Source organism: Thalia democratica, chromosome 7 (assembly GCF_965202585.1).
Source record: "Thalia democratica chromosome 7, ktThaDemo2.hap1.1, whole genome shotgun sequence".
In the NCBI taxonomy this organism is placed as follows: domain Eukaryota; kingdom Metazoa; phylum Chordata; class Thaliacea; order Salpida; family Salpidae; genus Thalia; species Thalia democratica.
In genome coordinates, this window is record NC_139171.1 from 59,126,352 (window position 1) to 59,142,314 (window position 15,963).

A 15,963-nucleotide genomic window follows, 5' to 3' on the forward strand; every position below is an offset into this window, starting at 1 on the left:
TTCTGAATACCGACGTGATAAATTTATTATCCTTTATTTTGATCAAGACATTAAAAAACGAAATTTGATTATATAATTCAGTTTCATTTGTAACTGGATAGCACCATGTAGGGAATTCAATTTCTTGAATAATAAAGACCTAACTTCTAATAATGAAACAATCATCTACATATCTTAAGTACTTACACCTTGAATTAAATTCAGGTAATATTTTATATTCCAAATGACTAATAAAATTATTGGCCAGTGTTGGTCTTAAAGGAGACCCATAGCTATACCACCAATTTGACGGTATAATACATTGTTAAAACTGAATTCAACTTCTTCAGTTGCAAGTTTCATTAATGAAGAAGAATTATTATTATTTATTTTAAAAACTGGATTTTCTTAGCTATATAAAGTATCAGCACAAGTAGCAATCACCTCATTCAGAGGTACATTTGTAAACAAGCTCTTTACATCAAAAGAGCAAAAAAAAAAATCATTAGCTTTCTAATGTTTTAATTCCTCCACGAATTCGAAGGAATCTTTCAATATATATTTAGAAAAATGTTTCAAAACTCGTTCAAACAAGTTATTTAAATATCTAGCCAATTCGTTTTGCGGAGATCTAATAATAGAAAATATAGGCCTAAGTGGTACATCAGTTTTATGTTATTTTGGTAAACCTTATAAACGAGGTCTAATGGAACCTACTGGTCTAATTAAATTGTAATTTTCTTGTGATATTATATTAATTTTAGTTTGTCTGTTTAGAGTTTTGATTACTTTTTTATTTGGTGTTTTGCTTGATTAACTAATTTTTGATATAATTATAAGGCTAAATAAGTTTAAAAATTTCCTTATTTTGTAACAACTGTAACACACTGATGAAAATTTTTGAAACATAATCATGTTTAGTAACAAATCTTGTTTGTTTTTAAATATATTAAAAACTGATTATAATCTTTTATTAGCAATCCATGCTGACTTTTTTAAATAGCAAATAACATATCTTCTGTAAAATTAACCTATTTAAGTATAATTTTTTTTTGTAAATATTTAATATGATTAAGTTTTAACTTTTTATGCCAAAAGTACTTTGGTACTAGTTTAATGAAAACAATGTTAATGTTGGTAATAGACTATATATATTTAAGAATTTAAAATTAAATTAGACAAAATAGTTTTTAGAAATAGTGAAAGTGATAAATTAAAAAAATCCTTAAAAAATGTTTAATTTGTTAATTTAGTGAGTCCCCTAAGGCCCCAATAGTTAAAAATAAGGGTTTATTTAAAGCGTGTTATAAATAATTAAATGTAGATAAAATCAAATTAATAACAATATTAAATATTGTAAGTGCCAAACAGAATTTTATTTAAAAAAAAAGTTTCTATTAGTTATAATTTTTACAAGTCTGTATAATAAATTCAAACTTTAAAATGTTATTTTAATGTATAACATCTCAATGCATAAAATGGCTTTTAGCAGTTGTGGTCTCCACGTACTTCAAAACGTCAGCATACAAACAACTTTTTGCAAGCATTGTGATGTTACATTGCTAAATCATGAAGTACTTTGCTCAAAATTCGCTAAACTTTGAAGAAAAATTCTATCAATAATTTATTTAGAATCAAAACCAATGTTATTCTAGACAATTTAAGGCTCATTTAATTGAAATTAGTTTGGTTGTTTTGACTTTTATTTTGATATATTAAGTTGTTAATAAATGAAAGATAGTTTACTTATGGAAAAAAAAAAACAATAATAAATCTTTAAAAAATGAAATTTAAGGAGTCAGTGCCCAACTGTGAACTATGACTTAGTTGTTCACTTTAGCAATAAAAGTGCTAACCTTTTTTGTAACATAAATTTGTTACTTGATTAACTTATTATTATAAAAACAGTAATAAATAGTTATTACCTAGGATGATGTTGCATCAATATCAAACTGAAATTATATTATGATTGATGTCTTTATTAACTATATTTTTAGGCTTAAAATTTATCTTTTATGAATACATTAATATAATTTAACTTATCAATCATAAACTAATGAAACTTTGATATTTATTCGCTTTTAATTTACAATATAAATGGATTATATCAATAAAATAATTTATATTGATTATGATACTGTCAAAATAATATTGATTAAATATTTAGTTTATAATAGATGTATTTAATTCTTACTAAGTATTTATATAGCTTGTTTAAAACAAAGTATCTTATTAGAAGAAAAATATTTTACTTAAAACATTGATTTTTAGCCTAAAATTATGGTTAAAAAAGACATTGAATATTTTATAATTTCAGTTTGATATTGGTGCAACATTATCCTAGGTATTTACTTAATAATTTTCTTGAAGTTCTTAACTTATAAAAAAAAATAAAATAGTTTTAAACAATATTACAAGTATATGGTTTGTAGCTTGATGACCAAAAGGGTTTTTTGTAAATTGTTCATATATGTTTATTTATTTAAATTTATTTAATATATTTTTTGCTCTGCTTCCCCTTTGATATCATCACTCTTTACCTAAGTACACTTTAATTTTAGTATCTATATATTAAAAATAGCATTATTTTTAAAAATTTTACCTAAAAGAAAGTTGATTAACATTTCCTGATTTAGAAGTACCCTAACTAACTTGATTAAAAACGTTTTTAGTATATAAATTATTTTTGAATATGTTTTGGTATAACATGTATATAAACATAAAAATCCTATTGAAAAATGTTATAGTTTTATCAAGTATTTATTTCATATGAATATGTATGAAATAAGTTGTCTCTATAAAAGTTCATTGAGTAAATATACTTTTTATTGATTACACCCATAAGATACAAATTAAACTTATTTTGTATAGTTTGTGTTTATTAGACACTTAATTACCTATAGTTAACATAACACAATTTAACTTATGATTCATTCAAAAGAAACATTCAATTAAAAAAAAATACCATTTTAAATTTTTAATTTCTAAAATTTTGTTTGTTAATGTTTAAAAAACTCCATTTTATATTAGTAAGAGATATATAGTAGAAATTTGAGTTCTCTACCCTAAAAAGAAATATATTTTCAGTAATTATTAAAATCTGAGAAAGTTGAGGACTAAAAAGTAGAGTCCATATGCTTGTACTGGAAATATTAATATATATTTTTTGTTCTTAAATAAGTGACATGTGGTTCATACTTGTAGGCCACAGAAGGAAACACATTTTTTTAAACATATTAATCTTATTTCAAAGATTTTAAAATTACTTAGCTGTTACTTTTAACATTTTCTTGAAATTCAAGTTAGTATCTTAAAATTGTAAGGGTACTCAATTAGACTGTTCAATAGGTTCTATAATGTGATACCTCATTAAAAAGTTAAGAAAAAACACATTTCCTCTTTTGTTAAATAAAGGATAAAAAAGATACTACTATTGATCATTAAGTTTTTATTAATACTTTATTTTTACAAATAACTATCTTTATTAAAATGCTATATTTTCTTCCTAAAAATTTGAATTTAACTACTTAAGAAAAAGTAAAATAAAAGATAGAATTTGGTAAATAAATTAAAGCTTGGGGAAAATTGTGTTTGTATGGAAAACATTTTATGATTATGAAGAACTTTGCAAGGAACATTTCCTGAAAGTTAGATGTATTTATCTCAAAAAACATAGGAGAAGGTAGATTTTTAGTGAAATAGTCTTTTTTTGCGGTTTTAGTTTGCGCCTTCTATAAGGAACCTATTGTTGCCTCCAACTTTGACCTGCTATATCTCAAAAATTATTTTGAATTTTTAAAACCTGTATAAAGCTTCTTGTAGCTTAGTTAAAACTCAACAAAATAAGATCAAATTGTGAAAAAGTGTTCAACCCCCCTATGCCCTTAAATAACTATGTAAAATTTTCTTGAAAAAAAAAGTTGACCCCGCCAATGACATTAAATTTAAGTCATTTATTAAGCAGTGTTAATATCTATAGAATTATTTTGATCCCCACAGCCTTGAGTGAGTATCTAACCACTACAAAATGAAGTTTAAAAAAATATATTTTGATATTGTTCGGTTAAAAAATAACCTCACTAATTAAACTTTAACACAGACACTTAATTAATTAGAATAAAATGAAGCTGTCATCAGCAATTCTGTTGTTGGTGCTCGTTGCCACGGCAACTGCCTCCAGACTCACCTCTGTAGTTACACCCTCTGATTCTGCCAGAATTTCAAAACTTTTCCAAGTTTGTTTTTTTTTTAGATGAATATAAATTATCTTTCATTTAAAATGTTTTAACTAGTCTGAATAAAACTAGAGTTTAAGTATATGGTTGTTAAAAGTACTATTTCAAAAATGTTTAAGGTGCATTAATTCTCAATAATTTCATTCTTGATATTTACACTATAAGTAGTTTTATTTTTTTTTATAAAACTGAACAAAAACTAATCATTTTAGTTAGGTTTTTGACCTTTATAATCAATGATTAAATTTTTTAATGTGAATTTGTATCAAACAATAAAATTTATCAGGGAAAATACTCTGATCTGGAATCTGCTTACTACTCTGTGACTGGCCTGAAAAGTCTGACCAGCGGAGGTGCTGTCGGCTCTGTTGAGAAAGAATCTGCTTGCGAGCTTGCAAAAAATGCTGATGCCACCTCAGTAACCGAACTCGAATACGCTGGAGCCCTCATCAAGGCTCTGCAGTGCAAAGTTGGTTTTTAATTGATTGCAGTTTATTTTAAAAAGTAATAAATTTTTATGTGTCATTGTTTAAGCTGAAAACAAAAATTTTATGCAAATTTAATCACCAATGTGAAGTTTTATTAACAATTATTTGACTATTAATTCTTGACTTTAAAAAATGCACAAAAAAGTTAGTTTACTCTTTGAAAATGCTAAACTTATGTTCAAAAATTTTAACAAAATTATTATTTAAAACATTTTTTTATACAACATGTTGGTAGTTAATAATAACCACAAAATAAAACATAACTTTTTTTTTATTCAGGTTGAATTTTCAAAAGAAGCAGTAGAACTTGCAACTAGCAAATTGGAAAGCACAAACATGAAGACTCTTTTCTCAGCTGTGTCTTTCCTTACCGCTGCTGGCGTCGAAAGTATGTATTGTTTTAGTAATTATTTAAAAGTTTCTCTTTAGTTTTTATGTAGTTTAAATATAATTTTACAGCTAAATTGTTAAAGTATTAAGTTAGTACAAGTACTAAACTGTTAATAAATACTTTTGATAGCTTAAATGAGGATTGTATAAAATGATTATTTGAATTTAACAGAATTTTGAATATTTTTGCAACATTGTTTTTTATAGTTTTTCAAGTTGTTTATAACATATTTCCTTTATGTTGTTATAGTTTTGTGACAATTAATTTTCAGTATTTAAAAAAAAGGTAATAAAATAAATACTTTATAAAATGGTTTGAAAAAATCCTACTTTTACTATGTAATCTTAAAGAGTTGAGGAACTCTTTTTTTTGAATTTTGTTTAAGCTTCTTTGTAGAATTTTCAATCCATTTTTAGAATTATATCTGAGTATTTGAAAAGAAAATTTTAAAAGTTATTTAAAAAAAATTAAATGCAATAATAAACATGCATAGATGTGCAATATTGTTTTTTTTTAAGTTTAAGTGTAATAAAGCTCCTTACAAGTTTTTGTATAGTTATTTAAGAAGATTTACGTACATAATTAAAAACAGCGTTTTTGATGACTTGCTTAACACATGTTTCAAATATATAAAATTTAAGCTTTTTTAACAATTCTTTTCTTTATTCTTAGTTTATAAATTCAAAAATATTGAACATTAACATATTTTCAAACTTAAACGTTTATAATTTAAAGATTGTTATATTCTTATGTTAGTATTTCTTCACTTAATGTTTTCTTTTTATTACTTAGTGAGAAAAACTTAATTTATAAAAGTTAAGTTGTATTACATTCTGATACTTTTTTTTTGTTTTAAATACGGGAAAACCAAATAGTAATAATAGTTTAAATGTTGAAATTAGCCCGAGAAGCTAATCCTTTTAGGCTGTATTTTTTTATATTTAAGGTGTTAAAAGTAAAGATAATTTTTTAATAAATAAAAACTTATTAAAATGCACTAATAAATCTTCTAATTTAAGAGAATGTAAACTAGACCTTTTTTTTTCATTGTTTTAAAGTTAGTTAAAAAAAAATTATCTATTTAATCAGGTCACCATAAATCAACTCCTGTATTAAACTAAGTTTGTCTTTTTTTATATAGAAAACATTTGTTTGTACTATATTATGATTGAAAAGCTTTCGAAGTAATCATTGAAGTGATAATTTTTATTATGATATCATATTATAAAATGTTATCAAGTCTTGAGTCGATGGATATAAAAACAGTTGCAATAATTTTCACTCTATAAGCCTCTTTTAAAAAATAAAAAGTATAGTTTAAGTAACAAGCATATTTTGTTGTGGAGTGATTTAAAAATCTCTGTAATTGCATGCGATACTGAAAAAAAAAGCTCAATTTTATCACAACTTATTTATTCTTTCAACAGTCGATTCCTCAGCAGTGATGGCAGCCTTGTCAGCATCAATGAAACAAGACAACTCCGTGTTGAGCTCATCACTCGCCATTCAAGCCGCTGCCATGCTTTCCAACAAGGAAGGTTTCGAAGATCTGTTGGCTGCCGCTGATATTGAGGTATGTTTCAATAAATAAATATTCTATATGCATCAGTTTAATAGTAAATTTACAAAAGTTTCTATCAACAAATATAATTTGATCTAGAAAAAAAAATTGGTATTGAAGTGTAAAAATGAGTATAAATTGAAATAAGGAAGTTTTAAAATACTAAATTAAAAATAAAATTGTTTTAGTTTATAAGTAAATTAAGTGAAATTGATTTATAGTATGAATATTGTTTAGGTAAACTCAAAAAGTTATTTTTGGAGTAAAGGTACATAAACAAGTATATAAGGAACTGTTTTTGATTTATTTTTAGAGTTATAAGAATTAATAAGTTTTGATTATTAATCAAAAACGAAAAAATTCATATCCATCAATAATTTAATTTAAATTAAACAATTTTACAGGATATGGCTGCCCAAGCTGATGAAGTTGATTCAAAATATTTGCATTTTGAAAACAGTTTGGAAACTACTTCTGCATTCCTTACTGCAGTGTTTGTTGCAAGCGAAGTTACTGGACAAACCCCCGCTGTTTCTAATGTGAGTTTTTTTAAATTTAGTAGTGTGTACTTAGAAAATACTTATTAATCAAAGTTCTTTGCACTCTCTTTTTAAATATAGTAATAGTTTGTTTAAAAATAGGTTTATTTGTTGTAAATGTAGGAATGTTCATTTGAATGCTTTTTGACCTGTAAAAAATAGTCGTGTGAGATCTAAGGTGTAGGCTATGATAATTAAAAGTAAGATGTTATTTGTAAAAGGTTAAAACTCAGGTTGAAAATTAAGGATCAAAGCATAAACTCATTATTGGTGCATATGCAAAATATGGTGCATATTTGGCACCACCTTGTGCTAAATAAGATAACAAATTCTACAAAGTTGCGGCGCTAAATATTTATTAATAAACAAAACCAGGTAGTTAGTACAATCCTGTACAATGCAAGTACATCCTGCGCCCAAAAAACTTTATAAAAGTATAATAGATAAAATACGAAAATTAATTAATCATAATAAATATAAAATAACTACAAAAACATGTATTTATAACATTAAGCTTTATTTTATATGCTATTTATTCTTTACTTTTATTATTTATTTACAGAACCAAGCCGTCATGCTGTGCAATTACCTCCTCCGCCTCAAAAACTCCGCATCATCCTCCAAACAAGCTTCGATGATGGTAGTTCCCCTCGGACACGTGGTTAGCAACAAGCACGTCACCGTTGCCATGGGAGAGGTCGTCAGCGGAACATCCGTGTCCGAATCAAGACCCAAGATACAGGTTGGTAATGAAAAGTGAATAATTTAAAAAACAGTTATATTTTGAATTAAAAGCTGTTTTGGACGCTTTTAACCTTTTATAGATGTAACTTTTATTGATTTTGTAGATGTTTTATAGATTTCTTTTAGTTATTACTGTGTATGCTTTAATTTTGATAAACGATTTAATTCGCAGCATTATTATTAAATCTATCACCAAGTCATAATTAATTATTTTAAAAAAATGAAGGTAAGTTTATCTAGTTATATGAAACGTAAATCCAAATGAGTAGCAATATTCAAGTGGATTGCATCCATCAAATGAAAGTAAAATATCTTCTACCAACAATGCACTTGTTTTTAATTTTTTCAAAGTGAAAAGGAAAAGAAGTGCACTTATTTAAAAAATATAAAAATTTATAAAAACAATAGACTCATAGAATTCTTTCGGTTTTCTTAGTATTATAGTTTTTCTGTTTAACGAACCAATCAAACAACAGATGCTGTTCAGCAACGTGTTCGGTCAACCAATCACATCGCTGAAAGTCACTGCTGATTCGGTAACATCTGCATCAGACAACTCCTTGCTGGTTGACAGCCAAGATTTCGATTTCGACGGTTTGAGGTTGTACGAACTCACCGTGTGGAAGGGAAGCCCCAAATCAGGATTCTACGATGTTTCGTTGAGGTTGGTTTTGATAAAGTTTTAAACTATTTATTGTTTTAGATAAGAGAGCAATTTTCAGATTTGTAAGTTTAAATGTCAAGTGTATTTTTAAACCCCAAATCAGGATTCTACGATGTTTCTTTGAGATTGGTTTTGATAAAGTTTCAAACTATTTATTGTTTTAGATAAGAGAGCAATTTTCAGATTTGTAAGTTTAAATGTCAAGTGTATTTTTAAACCCCAAATCAGGATTCTACGATGTTTCTTTGAGATTGGTTTTGATAAAGTTTCAAACTATTTATTGTTTTAGATAAGAGAGCAATTTTTAGATTTGTAAGTTTAAATGTCAAGTGTATTTTTATCCCCAAATCAGGATTCTACGATGTTTCGTTGAGGTGTCTCAAATATTTAGTAAATTGAAGTAAAGTCTATTTCATAATTTATAATATTTTCTTTGTTTAATTTTGTTTTCTTTTTTTCTAACAAGAATATTATAATCTCAATAAGGCAATTAACATTAAATTAGTTTAAGACTTTTTAATAACTTTTAAAGAAAATGAAGACTTATTTAAGTTTGTTATTTAAAATTACAAATATAGCTGTTAAGCTCTCCCTAAGGTTTTTACAATGCATGATAATGATATTTAAAAATATTTTAAACCAGTCTTTATGTATAATGTATTAATTAATTAAGTTTTAAGAACAATTTTCAAAAATTTGCTGTTATTTAACCTTAAACAGTCTTCATCAATATAGGTAAAACAAAAAGTATATGAAACATAACTAATACATTTATAAACTACAGCGTATCATCATCAAGTGGCAAACAATTAGTAGGAATCTCTACCATGGACTTCCGCGTAAAAGTGACCGCTAAAATTACTTTGAAGAACATTCAGCTTGGAGTTGCAAACAAGGACTCTGCTGGCAGCCTTAAAGAGTTAGTTACTTCTACTGTAGTTTACTATTGTGATGACTAGCAAACTAGAATATTTTGTAACGGACAAATATTACCAATTACATATTATCAAATATTAACTCACATTAGAAAAAAAGCAGAAAAAGCATGTATAATTACATGCATGTATAAAATTATACATAATGTACATAATTATACATGCTTTTTCTGCTTTTTTTCTAATGTGTGTTAATATTTTATAGACTCCGTAGATCTGTTCTTAAATTTATTTGAGAGCAGTGAAACGCCGTTAGTTGAAATAAAGTTTTAGCACAAGAACATTTGTGGTATATCCACAATAAGTTTAATCATTTTTTATTTACGTTGATTTGAAAATTTTCTTATATATTTTCACTCTAACAGTGTTCAATACCTCGGAAAAACTGCTCCATTGAAAGCAGAAAAGGCACAGAGGGTCGTCATGAAATTCCAAGTTGTTGATTCGGCCACTGAACAACTCATCCAACCCCATCAAGCTTTTGTCAGGTTGATATGATTGTTTATTATCAAGTAAATTTAAAGTTGGTTTTTTTGAGGTAGAATTATATTTTTTTGTTTTGTCAAAAATATACTCGTAAGATAATAAAGAGTATAAACTTTAAAACATTGTTCGACAAGTTAGTTGAAATCAGTTTTTAATACAAGGTTTGAACACCAAGCATCAAAGTATCTTTGAAAAGTTTAAATATCCTCTTAAAAGGCAAGTAATTACACATAGTTTTAACATGATATTAAAAACCTTTTCACTATCAAACTATAGTAAATCACAAAACAATTCAAAAATGTTTTTTAAATATCCCTACAGATTCGAGCACCGCTCAACAAAGGAGGATGTGATCTTCGTAGCCGAGAGCGATTCGCAGAAAACGTACAAGTTCGAAGTTGACCTTTCGACCAATGAGGAGCTCAGAACCGGTTTGTACTCCATGCAGCTCATCGTCGGCGACGCCACCGTCTCCAACCCCGTCTTCTGGAACTTTGTTAGTTGCACTTTGGTTTAGCATTTTATTTTAAGGTAAATGAGTTATACTTTTTATTTATTTTTTATCTTCAGAGAATTGAAGTTATTTTTTTACTAAATTTTATCTTTAAAATTTACTTTTATCTGTTTAAAATTACGTTATTTAAAGCTAAATGGCTACAGTATTTCGATAAACAGTTCATAACATTGTTTATAATAAGTACTCAGCATTCATTCTTTTCATAACAGTTATGTCACATTGGGCGAGACGGTTCCACCGAATATTTGTACTTATAACATAAATCTGCTTAATAAATTTCTATTCATAGTATATCCTTGTACATAATCTATATTCTATAACTTATCTAAACTCTTCTTAAAATGCAAATAAAATTACAATAAATAAAATTCCCCTCTTGTGAAACAGGCTGACATCACGTTGAAATTGGGCGAGATGGCGCCACCGAAGCAATCTGCGCTGAAGAACTTGTACATCACTAAACCTCCCATCGCTCACAAGTTCAGGGAAGCCGAAGAGAGGCCGCCAGCAGTCGTCAGCCAAGCATTCACTGTAGCTTGCCTACTTCCACTAGTTGGATTACTTGTTGCTGTAAGTTTGATATTATTATAATTTTTAATAATAGTTTTTGTTGCCATTAGTTGGATTACTCGTTGCTGTAAGTTTGATTTTGTTATATTTTTTATTATAAATTTTGTTGCATGTTTGCTTACACTTGTTGGACTTCTTGTTGTTTCTTATTATTTATTTGTTATAAAGTTTTCTATTATTTTTCTAATGAAACATTTTATCTTGAAATTATACAAAATTGAGTAATTAAGGGTTATCTTTTTCTCATTTAATCTGTTTTTGCTTTCCTAAATATTATTCATTTGTCTCATATAATGTTTTTAAATATACAATGTTTTAAGTATCTTTTATTAAGAAATTAACATTGCAGACTAATAATTTAAGTTTGTGGTTTCATGGTTATATTTATTTTTGCTTGTTTTTATTTTGTAAAGTTTAGGATTACTTATCAGGGCTGTAAATTTGTTGTTGGTTTTTACTCGATTTTTCAAATAAGTATAAATAATACTATACTGATAACTGCCTGGTCATTTTTTATCTGAAAGATAATTAAAACACTTCTAATTTAAACTTTTTTAAAGTCAATATTATAGGCAATTTTAGTTCTACTGAAATTATAATGCTATAACCGGTATACTATCAAAATCCACCCGATCAGAATTCACCCGCGTTCAAATCCACCCGATTTTTTAAAATATATTTTCTTCATTTATTAATTTATTTTATATATTTTTTGCATTTTACTTATTTATTTTTTATTTATTTTTCACTATCACTGTTACCCCTAACCCTGACCCTCGATTGGTAAGCGGTTCTTCAATTTGACTGGGTGGATTTTGAACGCCGGTAAATTTTGAACGTGTCCCGCTTTAACCTATTGTATTTATACTTGAACGAAACCATAAAACAAAAGATACAATCTATATAGTTTAAAAATAAAAATAGTATAAAATATACTCATTATAATAAAATCAAGTTTCTTAATGATCTTCATTTAGTTGACATGTTACCTAAGATACAAATTATTTTTTCAAAATTAGGGTTGAAGTCTCGCCTGTTAGTATAAGTAAATTTAGTTTATATAAATGTTTCAATATGTTCTATTTTAATCATATTTTTTATTAACAGTGGAGATCAGTTGGAGCAAACTTGAACGGATTGAAATTGGCACCTAAGAATATTATTTTCCATCTCGGACTAGCTGGTTTGTTTTGATTAAAATTATATTAATTAAACGTTTGTTAATTAGTTTATCTCAAATATATTACATAAATAAATTAGCATAAATTACAAATACTATATCCCACCTCTGACTAGCTAGTTGGTTTTAATTAAAAAAATAATTTTATTTAATAAAAAATATTATTATCTACCTAGGACTTGCTGGTGTGATTTATTTCGTTTCAAACATTGTATATAGCCTTATAACTTTTATGCAATAAATGATGATTACTAAAAGTTTACGCAGTATTTTCTACTTGTGTAACAAACATATAGTTACATTATTTGAGTTGTTTTTATCTATATTTTATAATTCCAAACAGGAATCTTCTACTTGTACTACATGTTCTGGGTCAAATTGAACATGTTCACCACACTACAATACTTATTCGGAATCGGCTCGATAACGTTCGTGTTTGGTAACTCTGTTCTGTCTGAGATGGCTAACAGCAGAAACTAGCATCTGATATAAATTTGATGTTTTTAAATAATTAAATATTAACATCAAGTATATTAAGTAATTATTTAATTTTTATAACAACGTTGTTATCTCATGAAGCTATTTAAGTTTTCCAAATGCTGTAAGTTGGTACTTAATGTCTATACTCTTCTTTTTAGTTTAAATGTTTCTTGTTTTTGTTTTGTCGTTGAGAATTAATAGTTAAATAAACAATACATTCAAAATTTTTGTATGTTTATCTTAATAAACAATTATTTCATAAATATATTTAGAAATATGGTTATCAGATTCTAGGAGATCAGTTATATTTGGTTATTTAAAATTTTATTCAAAATTATTTTGGTATAAGTAAAATTATTACACGACTTTTCAAATAAAAAAAATTATAGTAGTTATGTGTTATTGATCATATTCAAAAACAAAATACTTCCCATCATAATTTATTAGCTAGATCTATATGCGCAGATTTATTTTAAAACTTAAACTACTTTTTAAGATATGGCTATACTAAGCTTTAAAAAAAGTAGTTTTAAAAAATGTCTTTTTAATTTTTTTTAAATTTCATAATCTTAATTATTAGATCTACAAGAGCTTATTAATTTTTTCATATACATCAATACTTTTTTAGATGTGGTCCCATAATTTTTTTTTTTAGAATTTGAACTGTTATGTAACCAAATAAAACAGTAAATAGTATAGATTTTCTTTTAATTTTTTTTTTGCATGACTAACCTGATATTTTAAAATAATTATTTGCTTTTGTTATAAAAAATGCTTAGAGAATTGGTTTTAAAAATGCAAATAATCATTGAAATCTAATTTTATGAACGTATAAGTCTGTAGTGAAAAGATCAAATATTTACAGAGTTGCCAAAAAACCTGAAACTTAAGGATTTAGGCTAAACAAATATGATTTTGAGTAATTTTGAAAAACTCTTGAATTTTGAACAAAATCACTAAAAAATCTGAATTTTTTTTTACAGTTTTACATGCAAAATAACGAAAATATCAGACACGAAAAATATGTAATAAAGTTATGCTTTTTTGTACCACTACTTTATTTTCATTTAAAACACATTTGTAAAGTAACTTTACAGTATCTTTTCAATGTTTTACAATATTAATTACTAAGTTTTTTTTTTTCATTTTCAGTTAAATTTTATACTAGAAATGGACCAAAAAAATTATTTTTAAAAAACCTATTTACAAAAACTTTTGGCAACTTGTTATCTACTTAAACTTTATAAAATACTTATATCTTATTTAATAATAAGTCATTGGTTCAACTTATTATTTCAAAGTTGAATAGTTATGATAAAAAATCAAACATATTTCAGAATGTCTTGTTAAAAATAACTAAGACCTAGATAGTCTTCAAAATATATTTAGAATAAGTTATGTCTTGTATTTAATTAAAGTAAAAAAAAACAGCTATATTCTTACTTTTGTCTGACATTGAATGGTTTTAATGTTTTTTTTTACGTGAATATTATATACTTCGCAATATAAGTTGTTCTATTTACTTTATTCAAAGCTAATATAACTAAAGTAGAGTGAAAAATCTAGTGTTATAAAGTTTTAGTCCATAAACAAAGTTAAGTTTCCTTTACTTTAATATGGCTTAATTAACAATTATTATACTTTGTTTTAGGTTGTTTGTTAAATGTTTTAAAGTAGTTTTAAAACTTATTTTTTCCTGTGTAAATAATATTTTTTAATGAAAATTTTAATTTTATTATTACTTTTATTAATTAATATTTATGTACGCACAGTAAGTAGCACCCATATTTTAGAGCAAAAATTTTTTTTATTAATTCAGGCAGTTGTAAAAAGTTTCACCACTAAGCAGACCATCAAACTGTGATTATTATTTAAATAAAATAAAAATAAAAAACTTGTGCATTTGCAGAGCTGCACAAAATTAAGCTAAAAAATACATAAAAGAACAAATAAGATATATTATCGAATTGGGAGGTTTATTAAAAAGTTTGTACGCACAGAACGTTAGTGTTTTTAATAAAATTTTCAATTGCGATTATAGCTAAATTAAAGTAGTTGATAAATTATTTAAGTTGGTTTATAAATTTACTGTTTATAAAAAGTAAGAGGTTTTATTACAGTAAATTGTAAAAAAAAATTATAAAAAAGTAGTAAACAAACTGATTTTTTAATAATCAATAAAGCGTTGCAGTTATCAAATGTTTTATATTGCATGTTGTTATAAACTTGTAGATTTTAAGATATTTTCAAGAATTAAAAGGTTCAGTAAAACAGTTTAGCATCGTAATTAAACATAATATAACTTATAGAACGTTAGTGCTTTTAATAGTCCTGGACATGACTTTAAACTGTATCCTGGTGTATGACTTGATAACCGAAAGGTTTTCTCGTACACCAGGTCCATGGACCAAATATTTGAGCGCTTTTTTTTCGTTCAGTAAACAATAATAATAAATGTTTCAATTGTGATTATAGTTAAATTGGTGTTTTGATAAATTATTAAAATTGGTTTATAAATTTACTGTATATAAAAAAAGTAAGAGGTTTGTATACATTAATTTGTAAAATTTATTAAAAAAACAAGTAAACAAGCTGATCTTTTAATAACCAACAAAGCATTGCAATTATCAAATATTTTATATTGCATATTATTAGAAACTTGGAGATTTTAAATTTTTTTCAAGAATTAAAAGGTTCAGTAAACAGTTTTAGCATTGTAATTAAACAAAATATGAGAATTAATATTTTACTTTTTTTCCAGTTTAAAAAAAAGAAGTTTTACACAAGTTCTAAACTTTTTATTCATTAAGTTGTACAAAACAAAGTTCCAAGTTGAATTAGTTGTTAAAAGAGTGAAAGAAATATAGACAAGATTAGTATTAAATAAATTTCCAAGTATAACACCGTGTATATATAAACAAATGTACATACTTGTACTTAGAGTGTAAGCAACAACCATAGCCAAAAACAAAACAGACAATCTTAACTCCGTGTTTCTTCGTTTAAAGTAAATACGATTTAATTTCTTTGAAGATTTATAACTTTTTATTAAGGAAAAAATGCAGAGTAATGTAAAAATCCACATTAGCACAAAAGGAAAACAATAAAATAGTAAAAAAATTAAGTGTTTAAGTTCTATAAAATTAGAACCATATTTGCCATGCAAAAAATTCCAAGTAACAGTAGTGATAATT

General features: G+C 25.6%; 1 protein-coding gene across 1 annotated transcript; it reads left to right on the forward strand.

Moving 5' to 3' along the window:
• The first annotated feature begins 4,076 nt into the window (after positions 1-4,076).
• LOC145840341 (dolichyl-diphosphooligosaccharide--protein glycosyltransferase subunit 2-like) lies at positions 4,077-12,987 on the forward strand. Its single transcript, XM_082947573.1, has 13 exons — positions 4,077-4,214; positions 4,501-4,683; positions 4,982-5,090; positions 6,521-6,666; positions 7,059-7,193; positions 7,756-7,935; positions 8,414-8,601; positions 9,386-9,520; positions 9,902-10,024; positions 10,344-10,518; positions 10,927-11,109; positions 12,217-12,292; positions 12,633-12,987. Exons 1-13 carry the CDS (start codon positions 4,101-4,103, stop codon positions 12,767-12,769), a joined length of 1,884 nt encoding a protein of 627 aa, XP_082803699.1. The 5' UTR covers positions 4,077-4,100; the 3' UTR covers positions 12,770-12,987.
• Positions 12,988-15,963: the final 2,976 nt, after the last annotated feature.

Coding starts and splice junctions, on each gene's coding strand:
- LOC145840341 (XM_082947573.1), top strand. CDS start 4,101: ATGAAGCTGTCATCAGCAATTCTGTTGTTGGTGCTCGTTGCCACGGCA. Junction 6,667..7,058: donor TGGCTGCCGCTGATATTGAG/GTATGTTTCAAT, acceptor ACAATTTTACAG/GATATGGCTGCCCAAGCTGA. Junction 10,025..10,343: donor CCCCATCAAGCTTTTGTCAG/GTTGATATGATT, acceptor ATATCCCTACAG/ATTCGAGCACCGCTCAACAA.